The 21,382-nt window shown below is 45.2% G+C and overlaps 2 protein-coding genes across 2 annotated transcripts; one reads left to right on the top strand and one right to left on the bottom strand.

The window, feature by feature from the left end:
• Positions 1-62: 62 nt before the first annotated feature.
• nuf2 (UF2 component of NDC80 kinetochore complex) lies at positions 63-9,077 on the top strand. The gene is made up of 13 exons (XM_069138451.1): positions 63-268; positions 2,034-2,108; positions 2,772-2,848; positions 3,105-3,166; positions 3,490-3,587; positions 4,720-4,793; positions 4,981-5,074; positions 5,184-5,246; positions 5,374-5,511; positions 5,639-5,779; positions 7,049-7,224; positions 7,380-7,515; positions 8,011-9,077. The coding sequence occupies exons 1-13, from the start codon at positions 146-148 to the stop codon at positions 8,116-8,118; spliced, it is 1,365 nt and encodes a 454-aa protein (XP_068994552.1). The 5' UTR covers positions 63-145; the 3' UTR covers positions 8,119-9,077.
• Positions 8,575-21,183, bottom strand: cfap57 (cilia and flagella associated protein 57). Its single transcript, XM_069138333.1, has 21 exons — positions 20,055-21,183; positions 18,822-19,135; positions 18,478-18,737; positions 17,077-17,251; positions 16,850-17,005; positions 16,015-16,154; positions 15,584-15,749; positions 15,373-15,486; positions 15,064-15,276; positions 14,118-14,291; positions 13,811-13,972; positions 13,077-13,232; positions 12,775-12,868; positions 12,450-12,640; positions 12,157-12,330; positions 11,777-11,935; positions 10,945-11,088; positions 10,468-10,584; positions 10,066-10,200; positions 9,774-9,917; positions 8,575-9,639 (listed from the first exon to the last, which is right to left on the bottom strand). Exons 1-21 carry the CDS (start codon positions 20,209-20,211, stop codon positions 9,400-9,402), a joined length of 3,585 nt encoding a protein of 1,194 aa, XP_068994434.1. The 5' UTR covers positions 20,212-21,183; the 3' UTR covers positions 8,575-9,399.
• Positions 21,184-21,382: the final 199 nt, after the last annotated feature.

Genomic DNA, 21,382 nt, shown 5'->3' with positions numbered 1-21,382 from the left:
GAAGACACGACAAACTGACCAATCAGCTGCGCCGTACACAAATCAACAAGGAAGTTGTTGAAGGCGCCAATTTTGTTTCGGTGAAAGAGGCGAAGTCGGCTTCACTGCGCTTTGTCTGTTTTTCTTTGGCACTAAAGTTGCGACAATGACTGAAAACACCTTCCCTGTCTATTCGGCGGACGCGATAGTGAACTTTTATCGAACTGAAGTTCTCATCGGTCAAGAGGCGAAACACTTCACCAAGACCGACTTGATTCCGTCGCCGAAGGTAACGTAACATGTGTCATCTGAACCAGACTCCATTTATAAAAGAGGATAAATAATGAACGTGTAATATCAGACTTTTACAAACAGGACTCGTTGAAGGGCAGGTTTACAGTTGTTGTTTTTTTTTCAAGTGTGTCGTACAGTATTTTACAATTGGACCGGTTGAGTTTTCACAAACCGGTGTCGATATGTTAAACGAAACTTATATATATTTTTTTTATACTCAAAATAGAATAAACATTCATCTGTTAACGGTTTTCTGGGTTTTTTTTGAGAATCCAAACATAAGTTGAAAATTAAAAAATAAATGAAAACAAAAAGGAGAAAATGTACATCTCACAAATTAAGTAATTAAGACTTGCTTTAAAAGAAAAAAAAACGTAAAAAAAAAAAACGATTAATCAATGTAGTTGGCACAGGAATCTCAATACAACATGATAACATATTTACAGTAAACATGCTATTAAAATATCGAGACGTGTTTTCACCATGGGACAGTTGTCACAGCCTCGAAGCCAAATGAACAGAAAAGGCCTGTTTTTATGGTAGAAGGCTACAAGCCTCGATTGACCGGTGCTGTGAGTTTTTGTTTTGTTTGTTCTTGTCACATGCAGTGTATTTTTTTTTAAAATAAATATTGTAATGAGAATAATTCAAAATTATATGAAAAAGGGCATTCGTTTTTAAGCACCCATCTCAACCCTTCCCTAAATATGTCATGAAAGCTTTTACACTCAAGAGAGGATGCAGACCGTTGAGTCCAGTCTGTTGCTTTTTGTTCCCCTCATTTAAGGACTTCAAGCAAACAGAATTGAAAAGGTCCCAAAATGAATCATGTTTTTAAGTCATGTAGAACCAAATTCACAACATTAAACATAGACGTTATTATATTTTGACAAATTAAAAATCTGGTTTTTGCATTTTCACACGTCAGTATTGGAAAAAATTACCATGTTTATATTTGGATTGATTAAGTCATATCACACAGCCCCGATGTACACGTTTCCTTGCTGAGGTCTTAACACGTATTCAAGGAGATTTCCAAAACACTGTAACACATGATTCACTTGTTTGTATGTTCATTGAATGTCTTGAAAAGATGGTTCGGGGGAAGGCTGTGACTTTTGAAGGGACCCATTTGATTTAACCAAGTCGGAGCTTCAATGACTAGTTGGATCAATTTTCTTTTCCATATTCAGGATATATTTCTTTTAAGCAAAACAAGCAAACCATCTCTGGTTTCGGTTTGTCCCGTGTGAGCTTTTCATAACATAGATAAAAATGGATTAAGCTGCAGTTATTTCCACTGGTTATTTTCTTATTTAATCATCTCATCTGTATAATGGTAGAAAATAATGACGAACCGAACGAGTAGTTTCATGAACCCACAATAATGCATTGAATTTGTTTGTTATTCAACCAATCATCCCAAAACAAAAAAAATCAAAAATACTCAGTTCACGATTAGATTTGACAAAGATAAGCAGCTGGAGAGACTTAAAAAAAAAAAAAAAAAAAAAAGACTTTATAACAACAGAGAAACTAATCATAATGAAAATGAGCTTAGGTTGCAGCACATAAGTCAAACTGGCTTTTGAACTGAACTTTGAATTTTGCGCTTCTGGATGTGAAACCGGAGCAGAGATGAATGAGATGAAGGATCTGTGTTAGAGATGTTGTTTGAGTTGATGTCACCGCATATAAAAAAAAAACAAAAACAAAAAAAACAACAGACCATTAACAGAGCATCTGTTCTCTCTTGACAGCCAGAGGCAGTTCAGACCGTGTACATGAGGGTGCTGCATCTCCTGTATCGGTTCAGGCCCGAGTGTCACTCCATGGTGAGTACCGGCAGACGTTGAAGTCGGCTTCCCGTCCAATTAAATATGTCCGTGTAGATGTTCGTGTTGGTCTTTTAAAATGAGGTGTGGTCAAGGTGAAAGTTGCTGACCCACAAAGACGCGGTCATTTTTTTAAATTATGCATTGCTGACATCTTAATAGACCTACATGGACAATCTGATTTTATCAATCTGAGCACGAGCGGATCTGTTTCCTCCGCAGGGAAGCAGTTCTGCTGTTATTACAGCATCCACGGAGGCGCAAAGCGTACCTGGTTCCTATGGGGAAACAGGAGATGACACTCTGATTGGTTTATTTCACGTTACATTCAAACACACCTATGATTAATTAAGTCTCAGCGCAACACGGTGGTTGTTGTCTGTTTTTATTGTTTCTATTGTTACGCATTTATACTTTTCTTATCCACCGGTTAAAGCAGTGAAAGTGGATCTGAACGCACCTCCTCCTCGTGCTTCAGACTTTTAAAAATAGAGGCCTTCGTGCATTTTTACTGCACGTTGAAGTTGTCAACGTATTTCTTTCCGTCCGGCATGATAAAATGACCTCCAGGCCTTAATATTGAGATGTGGAACAACGTCAGCTGCGGCAGCTGCTCTTCACTGAGGCCGTCGGTTCACCTTTCGTTCCCCCCCCCCCCGACAGGTTCCGCTGCTGGAGAACATTCAGTTTCCAGCCTATCACGAGGGAGCGACCGCCATCATGAGCGTCTACACCCGCATGTGAGCTTTCTTGCTTTCTGTCTGGGATAGAACACAATGTGGCCAGTTTACACAGCTTCAGAGAAGTCAGGATCCCTGGTACCGAGTGTTTAGAGATATATTCTGATCTAATAACCAGGTAAATTCAAATAAACATAAACACGCAGATAGTTTGATTTCAGTCCAAAACTCTGGACCCGGGGGAATTTATGTGGATTGTTCCAGGTACAGTAATCATTTCTTTTAAGAGTATTTATTTATTTATTTTTCTTTTCAGGCGGCAGTTCCTGCCCATGTGCTTCGTGTATGATTTTTCCCTGAATGACCTCCTAGCTCCAAGTAAGTTTGTGTTTTTCATTGATTAAAGTGCTGATGATTTTTTTTAATTTTAACTAGTCGATTTGTTGTTTAGTCTGTAAACTTTCAGTAAAGAGACAAAAATGCCACCGGAACCCAAAGCAACACCTTTAAATGTCCTTAAACCCCAAAATATTCAGTTTGTAAATCACGTCAAACAAAATGAGGAGCAGGAGATACGTTTTCTGTTGACCCAATCGTTCCAGATTTGAGGAATCTTAACATCATTGAGTGTTAAATTATAACATGACATCCGGTGACTAGTTGTTTCGATGATTTTTTTTTTTCTGCTCACATTCCTGCAGAGAAACAGAGGACTATGACCATCCTGAGCGCCATCATGAACTTTCTCCACTTCAGGAAGCAGAGGATGGACATCGTCTTGGAGAAGCAGGCAAAATTCGTATGTTGTATTGGGTCTACGTGGGGAACTGTGGGGGTTGGGGGAGGGGGGGGGGGTGTTAGTGGTGAGCTCAAAGCTTGTGTCCTGAGGGTCAGCAGTTACACAGCCACGTCATAATTATTCCAACCCCATCTAATATTCCTGTGCGTTATTTACTTACTAATACGTAAGGCCGAAGGTTTTGGAGACTAACACTTGCGTTTGCTTTCGGCAGCGAGACGGATTTAAATCGGCCGCTGCGGTGTTCAAGCTGAGTAGCAAATACGGCAAAGATGAAGCAGCGGTCTCAAAGATAAAGGGGGGGGGGGGGGGATCGTTTCATACAAAAACGGAAAATGTCTTAAGAATATTTACTATTTACTTCCAAGTTCCAAGAGAGACGGCTGGACGCGTAACACGCGAGTTTAAAACGCGGCAAACCTTCCCCGAGGCGGAGCGAACCGCTAAGGACCTGCGGGAGGACCCGACGAAGGCCGCAACTAGAATGTCTGCGCAAACTGTAAGAAGAACACGGAACGAGCAAGAGCTCCGTTCGTCAACGAAAAATATCCACACGGAAGTCGAGCTGAATTAAAAGAAAGAAAAAAGGAACGTGTGGATCAGCCTGTAGAGTTCTGGGAGTCTGTTCAAAGGAGCGATGAGACTCAACTGGAACTGTTTGGACGCGTGGGAATTGTCTCGGGGCCATCCTGTGGTGGACATCTCCGTCTGTGAATTCGGAACCTGCTGAAATTGTTTTTGTAGGATCTAAAGGGAGAAGCAAGAGAATGTTAGCGAGGAAGATTTTGAACACGAGGAGCAGAGTAAACACTGGTGAGAAAGGCGGAGACATTTATCGGAGGTCATGAATGGCGCCTAATGAAACATTCACCGAAGAGGTCCAAATCATCTCGCTGATGGGGCTTTTTGGAGATCGTGCCATTTATATGTACCGCTATTAACGAGCTCAACGTTGTTCTCTCTCTTAAATCGCTTACACGTGCGGGTCTTCCAGGTAAGAGGGAGGTGAATAAGTCCGGTTGCGGCCGTTCAGGTGTGTTTTTCTGGATGACGAAAGGTGTCAAATGTAGAACTGTGTTGTGATTTTAAATACCGTGAAAAAGGGCGTAACGGTGACGTTGTCTGTTGTCAGAGGGCAGACATGGACAGACTGCAGGCGTACGCCAAAGGCAACCGAGAGGCAGAGAAGAAGATCGAGATCCTGACGTAAGTCCGGATTGAATATGTGGCTGCTGTTGTTGTTGTTGTTGTTTGGTGCATTTACTGTAAAACCCAAAGAGAAGTTGCAAGATCGTGGGTGGAGACGTTTTCATCGGGGTTTTTTTTTTTTGGGGGGGGGACGTTTCACCCTGCACGGTGAGATGTTGACAGATGTGTCTCCTTCCCCGTTCAGGACCGTCCCACCGGAGCAGCAGGCGGAATGCGACGAGCTGGCAGCTGCTCTCGCAGAGCTGCAGGCCACCACCATGCATGAATACCAGGAAGTGGTAGGGGGTGGTGATGAAACATGGCCACAGCAGGAAAAGCTGTTGTTGTTGTTGTTGTTGTATGTCTGTGTGTGTGTCCTGTCAGTCAAAGCTCCGTGTTTCCTTTCAGAATGCCATAAACGACAGCATCGCAGAGTGGAAGACCAAAATAGCAGAGAAGACACAGAAACTGGTACTTGACTACGACGGCAATATAACACAGCTTTATATGTCAGTCTGCACTCAAGGGCCTTTATTGAGAAGGGTGTGTGTGTGTGTGCGTGTGTGTGTGTGTGTGTGTGTGTGTGTGTGTGTGTCAGGCCCAGGTGAAAGTGGATGTCAGCAACCTGAAGGAGGACATCGGCAAACTCAAGTCTCAGATCGTGGAGTCTCCGGAGGAGCTGAAGAGCCAGATGGAGAAGATGAGGGAGAACGTGAAGAACATCAAGAGCTCCATCGTGAGTATGAAACAACGGTCGGGGGGAGACGTCCTTCTCCAAAAAAAAAAAAAAAAAAAAAAGGCCGGCGTTTGTCCTCGCCCCGCTGTACGATCTCGGGTTTGTTTTTTTTTGTTTTTTTTTTCAGGAAGAATCGGACGAGCGCGCGGTGGAGCTGCAGAACATGGTGCAGAGCTTGACTCACACCGAGGCCGAGATCCAGCAGATGTTCAGCCTGCTGCAGGACCTGGAGAGCAGCATGAGCAACACCAAGCGGCTCCAGGAGGAGGTGAAGATCCGGGCGCGGGCGCACCGGCGCTCCCGCCGTACCAACGCGTGCCCTCCTTTGCTCGCCTATAATACATTTGAACGCACCCCGGCTCCTCACAAAGCCAATCTCGGCTGCGCAGCACGGCTTCTGTTCGCGTTGTCCGTCAACAAGACGGCCGAAACTTAAAAGCGGCAGTCACTTCGCAAGGAGCTGCTCCGCACTTCTAAACTTCCGATTTTTTTATAACCGCCAAACGTCGCCTTGACAAAATCACCGTACACGCGGGTTTGCAGAATGGCTGCAATCAGCTGTATTTCCCGGTTTTAAAAAAAAAAAACTGATCACTTCCAAGAGAAAGTTACAACCGAAAGATGAGGCCGTATTTCCCTCGCGGCCTCTCTGAGGGTCTCTGAGCGGAGTAGATGCGGAGAGATGTGCCTCTGGCTCGCAGGGTTCATCCCACAAGGCCTCAGATTTGTCACTTGGTGCTTTTTTGAGGGGGGAAAAATAATAATAATAATAATAATTTTAAAACAAAAAAGGGAGCTTGTGGGGTGTGAGTTGGGAACACAGCAACCAATCAGAGCTGAGTGAGAGTGTGTGTGTGTGTGTGTGTGTGACAGCCCAATGTCAAACACCGTGAAATAACATGAGCGCGTCCCAATTCTCCTGTCAATGGATCTACACTATAAATGCAGTTGTGTAAGTAAATAGTGTATAATAAAATAAGATAGATGAGCACTTTAGCCTATAAATTATTATTATCAGACACGCACAAAACAAAACCCCCACAGGTTTACCGGACTGTCCCTCCCGCTCAAAGCTGAAATGAGGAGCAACTCTTTTATTTTTTATTTTTTCTTAAAGCTTTGCACGTCCCCGTACCAGCCTGCGACCAAACAGATCGGACACGAGGCGCCAAATACCCAGTGACACCCGGGAAATCTCGATAGACAAAACATCAGCCCAATGGATCCAAGTAGCTGGTCAAACGGCATCAGTAGAAATACCTGCCCCGTGTTCTGCGTCGTCCTCAGTCGTGTGCTGCTGAGACTATCCTAAATAACATCAATAACATCTGCAAAAAATAAACATTAGACATAATTAGATAAAAGAGGTCAAAACGGGTAAGTGCGGGTTTTTATTGATCACAATGTCCTTTTTTTTTTTTTTTTTAAATTAAAATTTTTTTTTTTTTACTTCGTTTGAAGTTCCGGTCTTCGACACTGTAATGATAGTCACTGTAAATGAATGATACACGCTGTGTGTGTGTGTGTGTGTGTGTAGCATCAGGAGCTGGTGGCTCAGTATGAGAAGAAGCAGAAGGAGCTGAAGAACCTGTGCAGCGAGGAAGGCCAGCTGAAGCGAGCTCTGGGCATGAAGATGGATAAGGAGTGCAAAGGGAACATCCGCAGGCAGAAGAAGAGGGAGATGAAGGAGCAGCACGTTCAGGACGTGTTGGGGTATGAGCTAACTTCACTGTCATGAACACGGCCGCTCGCGAGGTCGTGGGGGGGGGGGGGGGGGGGGGGTGTTGCAGCAGCGGTGCGCGTGCGATAAACCTTCCGTGAGCGCGAGTGCAAGTCGCGGAAGATCTAACTTCCAGCCGTTCTCCCAGGCAGTGTAACCAGGTCCATCACAAACGCGAGGAGGTGGCCGACAAAGTCCAGGAGATCTCGGCGGAGACGCAGCAGCTGAAGGCCAAGATCAAAAACCTGAGAGACGTCTGCAGCAAGGAGACGGAGAAAGCTCAGGTGCACCCTCCCCTCTCCCCCTCCACCCCGCTGCAATTCAATTCAATTTTATTTATATAGCCCCAAATCACAACACAGGTTATTTCATGGCACTTAACACATTTAAAGTCCTTACAGCAGAACTTTACAATGTTATACAGAGAAACCCAACAATTCAACAATTCCCACATGAGCTAGGAGGGGGGAAAAAAAACCTCCTCTTTAAGGGAGAAAAACCTCCAACAGAGGGAAAGAAAAACTCCCTCTTAACAGGAAGAAACCTCCGACAGAACCAGGCTCAGAGGTGGGCGGAGCCATCGGCCTCCACCGGTCGGGGTGAGAGGAGAGCAGAGAGAGAAAAGGACAGCATAGAGATACAAGAGAACAACTGTTGGTGGAGACGACAAGCTGCACTGCACAGTCTCAGCCATTGTTTTTGATCAGCGCGTTTGATTTGTGTGTGTGTGTGTGTGTGTGTGTGTGTGTGTGTGTGTGTGTGTGTGTGCGTGTGTCCAGGCTCTGTACGACACCCTGTCAACTTCAATGGAGGAGCTGCACCAGAGGATCGAGACGAACGTCGCAGACCTGAAACTGAACGTCACCAAGATGTCCGCAAACTTCTAACCGATTTTTTTGTTTGTTTGTTTTCTTTGTTATTCTATCACTATTCTCCTGTTGTTACTTCTCTGTTCGGCCTCGTATCGCTTCGTTGCTTTCAGACCTACTATTTAAAATATTCGAAATAAGAGTCGCGTATTAATGCGAGTCAATTCTGTCGTTTTTTCTTTTTGTCTTTCACCTTAGAAACTTAATCGGTTCGGGTAAGACTGACGTCTAACAAAAAATGCAGCATCCAAATACTAACATCACTCGTACGCTTGTTCAATGACCAGTCAGACACCCGGCTGACCATTACAATAAAACTCCAGTATTCAACTGTAAAGACTGACGTGATTCTAGCTGGTGTAAAAAAAAAAAAAAAAAAAAAAAAGGAATGGATCAGTTTAGATGACATCCATGTCCATGAAAGGTATTACGTTTACTTTTAGGGATTTATAAATAAAATGTATTTGACAACACTTAAATTTGCTGTTCCGTTTTTTGTTTTTTTTTATTAGTGTGTACATTTTCCGAGAGAAACAACAACAACAACAACAAAAAAATCAACTTCCTTACACGCGTTTACACGCTTCGGCCAAAAAAAGCCGTCTGACAGCAAGACGACGCTTCGAATATCGACGTTGCTCCAGAGACGCCAGAAATTCTAAAACCCGGATGCTTCGCACATGCAAGTGTGGAATACACGTTTACTTATTTTCCTTGCAGAAGGAAGAGTTAAACGTATAACTCGGCTGTTTACGACGCGTCCCGTTACTACTCGAAGTCGCACATTATTAAAGGCAGGTTTGCGCCGAGCGAAAGAGAGAAGCTTGCTGTTGACTCGTCGGCTTTTGCTGCTTTTTCTGACCTTCGCCGGTCGGAATCACGATCGCATCGTGATCGTTTTAAATTCACGCAAGGGAGACGGTGAAAATGAACTATTAAGGAAATCTTCCATATTAATCAATCAATAAAAATAATTTTTTAAAAAAAGACGAGGATTTACACAGAAGAGGAATTTACATCAAGTTTTTAGCTACATCATCTGAAAATACAAATATGCAGAATCCGCATCGCTGGAAAAAAAATAAACAAAATTAAACTGGTTTCTTCATCAAGTTCTAGTTTGTCATTTATGAAGGAGCTCAAAATGGAAACCGTGATTTTTTTTTTTTTTTTTTTTCTGTGAATACTCTCTACATCTTCCTTAATCCAACGACGTGCCACGACCCTCGACAAAACGTGTTACTACCGACTGGTCTTTAAAGTCATGATCGCTTCCTGATTACCAACGTTTGTGTGGGATTATTCCGTCGCGTCTCGACGGGAATTCTCTTCATTTGTCCCCGCCGACGGACGACGCGAGCGGCCGCCGCCTTCGTGCCTGGGCTCCTTCCCCTCCCCGAGCCCTTCCTCTGCGGCGCAACGAGACCTGCGGGACTTCTTTAAGAGGGCCAGCTGAGCTGTGTAATCTTTAACCCGAGTCCTCTCCGAGCCCAGCTCCTTCCGCAGCTCATTGAGCTCGGCGATCAGCGTCACGTTGTCCTGCGGAGACACGCCCGCCGTTAGAATACTGCCCGTTCGGCAAAACCTTGACCTGCAGGTCCTTATCGGTTATTCGGAAGGGTTGGGACCTTTCGGTGCCTTTTGCCGGCGCCTCAATTGTTTTTTTGGTTCACCTTCATGATTTTGACGTAGACCTTCTCGTGCTCCTCGGCGGATTTGGCCAGCCTCGCCTTGAGACCGTTAACCGTCTTCTCCAGGTGATCGCGCTGTTGGCGGAACGCTCTCTGAACGTCTGCCGACGCGCCGCTTTTCTCCACCTTAAAAAACAAAACAACAACAAAAAAAAACAAGCACAGACACTTGGCGTGAAGAGCTCTCGGCTTCCGGTCGGTTGTTTGGGGGAGGTGGGGGGTTGGGGGGGGGGGGGGGGGGGGGATCCGCCGCGGCACACAAAACGACGCTCACCGCCTCAGCCTGTGTGACGTAGCGGGCGTGGATCTTCTGTACGCTGTCCTTCAGTTTTCTGGGCTCCTGGATGAAGCCGACGCAGTGATGGAGGTCCGCCTTGAGCCGCTGAATGTGCGTCTCCAAATCTTTCCCCTGGTCACAGAAAGATGTTAAAAGGACAGATTCACGTCTTTTTTTTGTCTTTTTTTTTTTTCTTTCCGGGACTTATTCTTCTTCGCTCATCGCTTTAAGATACAACTCCAGCAGCCTCAGTTAGACAATACAAGTGGGCTATCTTGTAAATGAAGCTGAATATTAGTTGCAGCTGGACTTTTTTTTTTTTTAATTTTTTATTTTTTTAATGGACAGACTGATTACTGTGGCTTTCATAGAGAAACCAAGTGTTGTGTATTTGCTGACTTTCTGCATCTCCTTGTTCATTTCTGCATCTCTGGTCCTCAGTTTGAGCCTCAGGTCGGAGACGGCGAGCTTCAGCTGAGTGTTGCTCTTGTCGATTTGAACCAGCTCCTCCTCCAGCTGTCGAAGAGGGGAAAAACAAACAAACAGCACTTTTAACCCCACACACTGTTTACACTGACAGCTCATGCGCTCGTATGTCATCTTAATATAGCTGCAGTACCGTCCACTTTCTTTCTTATTATTGGCACCAAGGGAAGTTTGAGCAGGGATTTAATCCAGGGCTCTTCACTTACTTTTTTCCCCACCAGCACCGTCAATGTTTAGGAAAGACACAAAAGAATGTTAATCATGAAGATAAGCTAAAAAAAAAAAAAAAAAAATTCGCCGCAGTTTTTCTCGCCGTCGTCTCAGCACGGGCACTTCGGGCTTTATTTTATTTTATTTTTTTTAATCTCAGACAGAAACATGCAGACTCGCCTCGTGGATCGTCTCCTTCTTCTGGTTTATGCCGTCTCGCAGAGGCTCGGTCTGCTTCTGTAGCTCGTCCAACTTGAATTCAAGCACAAACTGCAACTTCTCCAGTTCCTGCTTCTTCTTCTTCAGGTCGGAGACGGCGTTGTCCTGTGTGCGCGTGAACAGGTGCAACATTTTTTTTGTTTTTTTAGAGCGTAAGAAAAGAACGCGGGTCATTATCTCGTCCGGGGGGGGGGGGGGGGTTTGTTTGCCGGCTACGTAAAAGCAATTTCTTCCCCGGATGGTCCGTACTTTAACTGACATAATTCTTTCATGAATCGATATTGTCTTTGTTACAACAAATCTATACAGTCACATATCAGGTTTTAACCCCTCGTGTTGTCCTCGGGTCAAAAACGACCCGCAGCTGTGTTCAACCAAGTTCTGTTTTATTTCTATATTTTTTGGGGATCATTGGTCATCATTCTTTAAAGAAACCCTCACGGCCTCCTTGTCACCGATGATCCCCCCAAAAAAATATGAAAATAAAATAGAACTTGGTTGAACACGGCTGCGGGTCATTTTGACCCGAGGACAACACGAGGGGTTAAACTAAATATATTTAAAAAGACAAATCAAAAAATAAATAAAAAATGAGTAGACACTTTAGGCAAATGTAGGTCTGTGACTGCACGGGTTAAACAAGGAGATGCGCTGAACAAGACTTAATCTCTTGTGACCTTACGGGGCCCGAACAAAAAAACTGTTCAAAATCTAAATTTGCTAATCTAATGTGTTTTTTTTTTTTGGTTGTCAGTGAAACGGGAAAGCCCGGGGAAGCGCCGGTCTCAGCCACCTTGTCCTGGCCGGCCTTTTCATGCCCGGAGATCTGCCTCTTCAGGTCCTCGATGTCGCCCTCCAGGGAGCGGATCAAGCCCAGCAGCCTCTGCCGCTCCTGCTTCAGCTTCTTGATGTCCGCCTCCCTGTCGTCAATCTGCCTCTGGAGAGTGTAGAACTGGGATCACGCCAACGTCCACCGACAAGAGAAGCAAACGACGAGGCGTTGAGGTAGATGACATGGAAGACAGACGGGGTGGGGGGGGGGGGGGGGTGGAGGAGGGGTGGGAAGGAGATCCAACACGGCGAATTGTTCATCTAAAAAAAAAAACCCACAGGCTGAGAACGCTCTCCGACGAGAGCGAATATTCCCGAAAACAAACGGGAGCTTCGGTTTACCTTCTGTGTCATGATGCTTGTTTTGCCCTTCAGGTTTGCGCTGGTCTCTTTCTCGGTGTGCAGTTTCTTCTCGTACTGGATTTGGATGACGTGGATCTTCCTCTCCCCGTCCTCCTCCGCCTGCCTCGCGATCTCTTCAAACTCGAGGATCTGCCGCCGGGCGTCCTCCCGACACTGTACGGATAATAAAAGCCAAGGGCAAATTCAAAGCGAGCGCGAGAACTTTCGGGGGGTTTCCTTCCACTTCGTTGCCCCCCCCCCCCCCCCCCCCCCCCGTCTCCTCCTTGACTGACCTGAGCCAGGAGCTGAGTTTTCTCCTCCAGCTGGGCCTCGCACACCTGCGTGAGCTCCACCACTGCTTGGGTCTTGCCGTCCTCCGCAGACTTCAGCTGCTTCTCATAGTCCTCCTTCATTCTTTGATGTTTTTGCTGAAGATCCTGGAACTTCTCGTGCTCCAAAATCAGCTTCTGGCTGTAGTATAGCTCTGTGGACGATGGACAGATGGACATAAAAAAAAAAAAAAAAAAAAAAAAAACACAAGACGACTCTGTGATTCCTGTAGAAACAGAGATTGTGTCCCTTGGTTTATGCCGACGTCGATCCCGTCCCTCCCCTTACCTAAATCCTTCTGTTCTTTTGAGTGTTTCATCTTCACCTCTGCACAATCCTCCCGGTTCTCACGGTCCCGCTTTTCCATCTCCGTCTTCATAACCTACAGTTGCGGTGTATGTCGCGAGCAAACAAGCAAAGTTACACGATTCGTTAAGAGGCGGAAGCAGCCGCTGCGTTGACCGTACGGAGGCGTATGGAAATCGAGCTAAATCGTTTCGTTTCTTCCGTTAATTCTTTTAAAACGCCATTAGAAAGTAGTAAAGTAAACAACTTGAGTCGTGATCATTAAATGTCCGACGGCGGCAGACCTGTTGTGTTTTTTGCAGAGACTCTATTTGCTGGATGAACTTGTCAGAGAGCTCCTTGAGCTTCTCGTTGTAGCTCATGTCCTTCAGGCTGAGCCTGTACTCGTTCTCCATCTGCAGTTCCTCCAGACGCATCTTCAGCTCCAGCATGTTCTGGGTCTGGAACGCAGACGGACGGGAACATGAGGCTCAGATTATGCGACTGTTTTGTTTTTTTCATCTTTATTATCTATAACCAATACGTGACAGTTGTTACTTAGTTACAGCTGTACAAATTCTCCAAAACCCTCCGGTACTGTACACGAACAGTACAGGAGGAACACGGAGACGCTTACGAACCAGAAAAAGCGGTAAAATAAGTTGCCGCGTGTTCCTCACGTCCTCATGTACAGTACCGGAGCGCCGTCTTCACCTGTGTGGGTTTTTTTTGTTTTTTTTTGCAGCTACACTTGCTTCCTTCCACGGTGCAAGCAAACATTTTGTTTATTTTAACTGTGTAACTCTGAACTGCTTATTCAGACATATTATCTTCATATCGCCACTCAGCTAGTTTGAGCTGTACAACATTCATTTCAACACTGTTAGGAAGGAATTTCAGAGACTGTAGTTGGAACAATGGGTTGAAACAGTCAAATCTATCAGGAGTAGAACTTTGCACATTATGTGCAGGCGCGCACACACACACACACACACACACACACACACACACACACACACACACACACACACACACACACCTTCTCCTCCAGGTCTGACTTGGTGACGAGGATCTCCTCAGTGTGGACAATCTGCCTGCTGCTCTTCAGTCCTCGGCCCTCCTTATCGATGATCCTCCACATCAACAGACAGCCGTCTTCAGACACCGTCAGCAGGAGCTGCTCGTCATACGTGATCACCATCTGAGGACACGCGCAGTTTGGGCAGTGCGACTTTTTTTTTTTTCTTTCTAAGTTACACAAAGGTTGACAATCGCAGATTGAATTCAAAGGCGACGCACGTTTGCTTCTTTGTCAGCTCCGTGTCCACGCCGGCGTTCGGGCTCACCTTGGTGACGGGCCCACAGTGAGCCTGGTACGTGATCCAGTCCTTCTGGAGAGGTAACGGGTATTTAACGGCTCTGATCGCTCCACTGGAGGTCCCGGTGAAGACGACTCTGCCAGAGTGAGACACTGCGAGGGCGGTGTGAGCCGTCGCATCAGCGGGAACCTCCCTCAAGACCTGCGGAACCGATGACCGTGATTTACGACGGCAGCCAGAGAGTTCCCGCTAAGAGAACCCGAGGTGTCGTCGTGCCACGGTTAAGGTCGAGCGCGCCAAACGTTTTCCCTCAGACGCCTCACAGGACATCACCGTGGAGCTCCGGCGTTGGCAGTCCGACCCTGGGTGGTGAATTGACAGGTGCGCTACCCGACGACTGGCAGAGATTTGGTTGTGCTCCTGACCCGACGCACCTTCTTCGGTCTTGGCACAGTGACTTTCTGCCACTCTTTGAAATGTAGATGTCACTGAAAACACCTCATTGCTTCACTGCTATATTTTGTGATTTTTTTTTTTTTTTTTGTTTTGTTTTTTTTCATCTATTTTTTGAGTCTGAATTTGACCCAAAATCTGATGTCAATCGTGAAATCGCAAATGCCCTCCTACCAGCGGTCACGAGATCAAATATTACTCCGGTGCAACTGATGATCAAGCGAGAAAATTTTGAATACATACTTATGGAAGTCAGGGCTTCCCCTTGCTCCGTGCACATCGCTGTACGGCGTTCCGTTTGCGCGCGGGAGCACTCTCGTAATATATTGATCCACCGTCGTATAATCCTGTAAAACGCTCATATTTGCATTTTAAAATGCGATGTTACGACAGCGTTGGTAAAAAAAAAAAAAAAAAAAAACTGGGACCCGCCGCTTGCACAACGATGTCTGGAAGTACACTATTCCTTAAAATCGACGGGAAATGAACAGGTCGCATCGAAGTGTGTTGGGCTTCTGACCTGACAATCTTGGATCTCCTTCAGCGTGAGGTCTGTCCCAACAGCCAGGATGGTCTTGCAGTCGGAGGAGAAGGAGACGTCTGTGTAGCTGCAGGCCTTGAGGACACTCTCTGACTCCCGCTTGCCGGTCTGCGTGTTCCACTCGTACACCGCGCCGTCCGTCCCACACGACACCAGCCGGGTGTCATCCAGGCTCCATTTAACGCCACTTACCTACGGAAATAACATTAGAATGTATTAAAAAAAAATATATATATATATATGGCAAACGGGCCGTGCTGGACAAACAACCCCTCCTGCCCATCTCACCTTGCCGTTGTGGCCCTTCAGATTGAGGGTAATCTCAAAAGAGGTGAGAGCGTAGATGTGAATGACGTTTCCATTGACGGCTGCAAACATGTGGCCGCCGTGGCTGAACGCGCACTGAAGGCGCGGGTGAAGAAAGTGAAGGAGTGAGGAGCCGAAGCTGGTTTTCCGCAATGTCGGCCATTAAAATGACGGCGTACGGTGCGTACTCTACCTCTCTGCAGCCGCGCACAGTCAGTTCCTTGAAGGTTCGGATGTCATCGATGAGAAGGTTCATCAGCCTGAGTTTGTCTGAGAAACCCACCAGGATGTGGAGGCCAGAGGGGTGCAGAGCTACACTGTGCGCCTCCTCCTGGAACTCCTTGTACAGCTCCAGAACTCTGGTGACAATTACCAGAGAACAGCAAGGGAGAAACACAGTAGGACGTCCCCAGTGAGCCATACTTTAGAGGCTATGTTGAACATCAATTAAGCTCTCTTATGCATTAAAAAAAAAAAAAAAAAAAACATCTCTGTGAACACGGGGCTCAATAAGTCATTTTTCTTTATTATAATACAACCTGCCTCAAACTGCAAACCTAAGGTCACGTGACAGATAATGTACCAGAGGGCTTGTGTGGGAGTTTTTTTTTTTTTTTTTTTTACTTTGTCTCATAGTTCCAGATGCGGACGGAGCGGTCCAGGGAGCTGGTGGCTACGAGGGGCTTCCGAATGCAGATGGACAAACCGGTGATGGAGTTGGAGTGGAAGGGCTGCGACAGGAACTCAAAATAGAGTTGTCTCTCCTGATGGATAGAGTTACAAAGTCAACTTTATAACTCAAGGATCAAAAAGTCCAGGAACAGTTGCTCTGACGCGCTAATAAACATGCAAGAAAGAAAGACAGTGGGGGCGAGGCGAGGGGACGGATGCGCCAAAAGACAAGTGGAAGGAAGAGGAGGGGCACACTGGCTTGAAAAAGCACTTTCAGATATGCCAACAGCTCTATTGCACTTCAACACTGTAAAGCTAATGAGCTAAATGTTAACATCGGCATGTGAATTTGCTCACAACAACGCTGATGTTTGCCATTTTGAATTCGATTTTTACATTCACAGGAAAGTAATTGAATGTAATAAGTTGCATTACTCTGATGAAGTAATTCAAATAGTTGCATGACTTATTGGGTCTTTAACAGGGTAACTGGTCATCCGTCACATCTTAAAACTAACCCTTCCCATCACTGCGTGCTGGGGTATGAGGTAGTTTTGACAGAGAAGGTGAAAGTGTGAGCATGCAGGTACTGAGAGAGAAGTGGGTTCAAAAGAAACACCATGTGGAGTGGTATGTTGTTCCAGGTGGAAGCAGGGAGGACAACAAAATAAAATAAGACACAGCAACCTCGATGACATGACTGAGGAGGGTGTGTACATTCGCGCAGTGCTTCGGTCAGTTTGGACATTTGCCATCCGCGCTGCTGGCAGATGTGACTGTGCAGCACCTTGTTCACGTCCACGGAAGACAGGCTGACACCGTACATCTGTCCTCGGTCTGTGCTGACGGCCAGAGTCTCCTCCGCAGGACTGATGCACATGGTGTTGATCTCCCGGCCTTCTTCTGCCGGGGTCGAATCACCGCTGCACGGCTCTGGCGGGATCTGAAACCAGCGCGTTCACGTAAACAACAGAAAACTGCAGCACCGCTGCGGTTTCCGCTTCAACATTTTACCTGTATGTCCGGGCTCCTCCTGTAAGTGTCCTCCTCCATCCTCTCAAACAAGCAGACGGTGCCGGGACCTACGGAGCAGGCGAAGCCCCTGGAGTAGGACAGGATGGCTGTGACGGGAGCGGCAGCAGGACTTTCATTCACCTCGGTGTCTTTGATCCTCTTCATCTCCACCAGCCTGCGCAGTGAAGTAAAGGCTTTGCTGAACTGACAGATTCCGCAAAACAAACGGTTAATTTTTGAAGACACGGCCGGCCGCGGTGACGGCACCGTCACTGCGCCCACGTGCTCCTGCGTGCCGCCACATTTCCACTGAGGATCTGGAGCTTTGCATCGCCTCTTGATCGAACTCGCCGTTTCTCGTTTGGTTTACGGATGACTTCTGAACTCCTCAAAACCTTTTCATACTAATTTCTCAAGCACATGTTTAAATGATCAGCAGTTGTTTTACCGGCTGGGAAATGTCCATAACATACTGGCACTGACGATATTCGATAATTCTTGTTACTGTCGCCGAATTCGATCAAAAAAAAAGACCCGCATTCTTACAGACGCTATGTTTTCAGGTGTTTTAAGGTCCATCCCTTTCTCGCCAACGCCTGTCTCAAGAACCCCTCGAGGGAATTCCTTCAAGCCTGGCACAAACATTCATTTTGGATTCAAGGATAGGTTGTGGTCGAAGGTCAAAAGTCGCTGTGACCTCACGAAACACATTTGCGGCAATATCTCAAGCATCTGTACGCTAACTATGTCAACATTTCACGCAAGGGTCTCGGGATGAAATGGTGGTGTGATGACATTGTACACCCAAAAAGTTCAGAGGTCAACTTCACCGTGATATCAAAATGTTCTTTTCTGTGCATTATTCAATACCACAATTCAGGAGCAGAATTGGATATTGGAACCATATCTCCCATCTGATTTGACAGCGAACATTTTTCCTCTTCGAACTGATTTTGGCCAGACAGAGATTTAACAAACTTTAGTTATGCCTAAAAATCCTAAATTACAAAGTAAATAACTGCCACATAAGGTGTCAGCAACACTGATGTTATTGGACCTGTTGTAAAAATGTTTTGACTCGACCAAATATGATGCGACAGAAATCAAGCACACTAATGCTGCGTCCATTTTGGTTGCAGTGGCACCAGGCAGACGTTTTACTGAACGTGCAACCTGCAACCGTTACTAATTAACAGCGGGGTTTTGTTTTAAGAACAGATACAGCCTGGTCCTTGGACAGGAACTCCTGAGACTGAAAGGGTTTAAACACTTAGATAATGAATAGACGAGGCCCGATGGCCTTCGCTACACATTTATTCGCGCCTATGCGATCAATCAGTTTGTAAAACAATCTGTAGATGAACAATGTCGCCAAAGAATTAACGTAGTGAAGCTTTTGACCTGTCCGGCTGCCCTTGCGCCGACTTAGAAGTCACGCTGATCTCTCTTCGCAGGTGTCCTGACTCAAACACCAGCAGCCTGCCTGTGTGCGTCCCGGCCATCACCCTCTCCTCTGACATCCAGGCGTGGCACAGGAAGTTGATGGACTCCACCTTTGCAAGGCTGCTCTGTTTTAAGGCTCCCTCCGAGTAGCGGAACAGCTTGAACACACCAGTCCCACTCACACAGAGCTGCATGTTGTTGTAAGGGTTGAAGCTGACCTGGCGGGACGTCAGTGAAATGGTTACAGTACGTTTAGTGAGCGCATGGCTGCACCTAAAAGAGCTTCAACGTAGTTGACTCACCTGGGTAACGGGATTGTTTGAGTTAGTTGTCTTCACGGTTGCCAGGACTTTGTGTTTTTCCCAAAGCCAGAAGGTCAGCATCCACTCCGGGCCCCCTGTTTGACCTATCAGGTACTTGGAATCAGGGGAGAAAGCCACGCACACAAACTCTGCAACGAGCTCATCTCCTGCAGTCAGAACTTTTCTCTTTCTGCCCTGCTCATGCTGCAGGTCGAACACGGTGATGGTGGCTCTCTCCCCGCACTCCGACACCGCCAGGTAACGCCGGTTGGAACTGATCGCCAGGGCACGCATGCCCCGGCTTTTCTCTGAACCTGCAGAGGCGACACAAAAGCTGACTGATTCTCAGTGGTGGAAGACGTATTTGGATACCCGACTTAAGTAAAAGTACGAGCAATGGATGATTACGCCATTGCAAGCAAAAGTCCTGCATAAAAATGATACTTAAGTAAAAATACAGGAGGTATTAGTAGAACATTGTAGTCAAAGTTCTAAATTAAATGTCCTGGTTTGGTCCCTCGGACTCCTTTGTGTTGATATGTGACATCATTAGATAATTATCAGCGTGTAAGCATCATGTTACTGTTGCAGCTGTAGGAGGTGCTGGTTTGAACTACTTTATATCCAGTTTTATATACAGGAACAGCAGATAAATCAGATAATTGTTGGGAGAGGAAGGAAGAAAAAAAACAAAAGTTCTGATCCACAATTCTGTTTTCAGTTTTTTTGACTTTTTCTCTGGTCTTTCAATTTTTTTTTGGTGAGATATGTGATCACGAGAACATTTATTGAAATTAAACCGTGTGAGAAGTTTAAAGGAAAAAATAATTACTTGAAACCACCGGTTTAATCTTTAATAATGTGTTGTACTTTGAAAGCTCGTCACATTATCTATCGTGTCTAATCGTCATGTAAAAAGTAACTAAAGCTGTCAAACACATCTAGTGGAACAGAAAGTGTAATATATGTAATGATAGGTAGTGAAGTGGAAGTATTAAAGTAGCATCAAATGGAAATACTGAAGTAAAGTTCAAGTACCTCGAAACACTGCTAACATTAGAAAAATAAAACAACATTTCAAAAGACCACATGATGTAATCAGACAACTAATTTAGCAAAAAAGTTACAGCATTTCTAACAGAAACAGTAAGTTAGTTAAGTAGGATTTTGGTACGTGACAGTTTCAAAACGGCACAACCGCAAAGAAGACGTCTACAAAACCAGACAGCATACCTGAAATGAACCTCTGACATCGTTGGACGGTGTTGTAGCACACACAGCTGTTCCCGCTGGGGAAGACGACTGTTTGCTCGTCAAAGAAACACAAGTTGTTCGTCACACCTGTCTGAAGACCGAAAATGAAATGGGACTGAGCAACTACAGTAGCCATTTGTTTTTTTTTTGAGTCACTTTTTTTTTTTTAATTCTGCGAAAAGACTGAAAGCTACGGATATTCTCGTAACACTTCCAGAATTTTTTTTTTTTTTTTATTTTATTTTATTTTTTTTAATCTAAGATAACACTGGTTTTCAATGCCAGAAAGGAGCATCGGCGACCGAGTGACGACTGCGGAGTGTAGTGTGATTTGGAGTCATGTCGCTAGGTAACGCTACGAAATCCCGCGAGAACACGAGAACTCGTTTCAAGTTCCCTCTACAATCAATGTTGTTCTTGCTGGCAACGTCTTGTCATTTGTTTCATATCAACCAAACTTTGAATTACTCCAACGTTTGCATCTTTTCCTGCAAAAGGAAGAACTGCGAGACAAATGGTTTGTTTGCGTCCTACTTTCGGGATGTTCTCGCGGGATTTCGGCGGTTGCCAAGCGACGCACTCTTGATTACACTACTGACTCAGCTGTATCGAGTAGAGGAATGTAACACATGTAGTGTACTACATAATCCATACAATAACCAGTATTGTAACAATGTATTGTAACAATGTATTGTAACAATGTATTGTAACAATGTATTGTCCCACTGAAGTAAAATCAAACAGAATGGTCATTTTGTGAGAGTGTGAACAGGGCTCCAAGATGGAAATGTAAAAATCTCTCACAGGAGCGCATTGCATTAACAAAAGACAAAAACGTGATAAAGGTTAAGGTCGATTATCATTCATCACTATTGAGGCCTAGCCTACTTGATACTACCTGAGTTAATTTATTTTCAACACAATGGAAAATATTCACGATATGAACAAATGAAGAAACAGGACGTATGAGTCACAGATGAAGTTAGTTGTACTGTAGGGTTGTTATATTTTTGTTAAGGCTTAGATTTTAAAAGATTAGGTGACACCGAATTGTGTTAACAGCTTCTTTTTGCTATTTGATGGTACGTATCACTGAATTATTTCGATCCTGGTGAATTCTTTAAAATCTGAAGATTCTCAGTGGTTTCTGATTCTTGTCCCAGCTGTTGTGCCACAGCATTTTTTTTTCAGCCGATATAGTCTACATTTTAAAAGGTTTTGCTGAATTAGAAACAGAAATAATAATGTTTTTACACCATAATAATTACACAATCCGGAACTCACATACGAACACTGTCTCATAGTCC

The sequence above is a fragment of the Embiotoca jacksoni genome, unplaced genomic scaffold (genome assembly GCF_022577435.1).
Source record: "Embiotoca jacksoni isolate LCO1_2020_lvr unplaced genomic scaffold, fEmbJac1.0.p SCAF_1, whole genome shotgun sequence".
Lineage (NCBI taxonomy): Eukaryota > Metazoa > Chordata > Actinopteri > Embiotocidae > Embiotoca > Embiotoca jacksoni.
Note: the sequence above shows the minus strand (reverse complement) of the source record. Positions and strands in the feature narration are given on the sequence as shown.

Coding starts and splice junctions, on each gene's coding strand:
- cfap57 (XM_069138333.1), bottom strand. CDS start 20,211: ATGGCTACTGTAGTTGCTCAGTCCCATTTCATTTTCGGTCTTCAGACA. Junction 12,331..12,449: donor AAACTCAGCTCCTGGCTCAG/GTCAGTCAAGGA, acceptor TTATCCGTACAG/TGTCGGGAGGACGCCCGGCG. Junction 11,089..11,776: donor AAAAGGCCGGCCAGGACAAG/GTGGCTGAGACC, acceptor ACGCGCACACAG/GACAACGCCGTCTCCGACCT.
- nuf2 (XM_069138451.1), top strand. CDS start 146: ATGACTGAAAACACCTTCCCTGTCTATTCGGCGGACGCGATAGTGAAC. Junction 5,075..5,183: donor TGCATGAATACCAGGAAGTG/GTAGGGGGTGGT, acceptor GTTTCCTTTCAG/AATGCCATAAACGACAGCAT. Junction 5,512..5,638: donor AGAACATCAAGAGCTCCATC/GTGAGTATGAAA, acceptor TTTTTTTTTCAG/GAAGAATCGGACGAGCGCGC.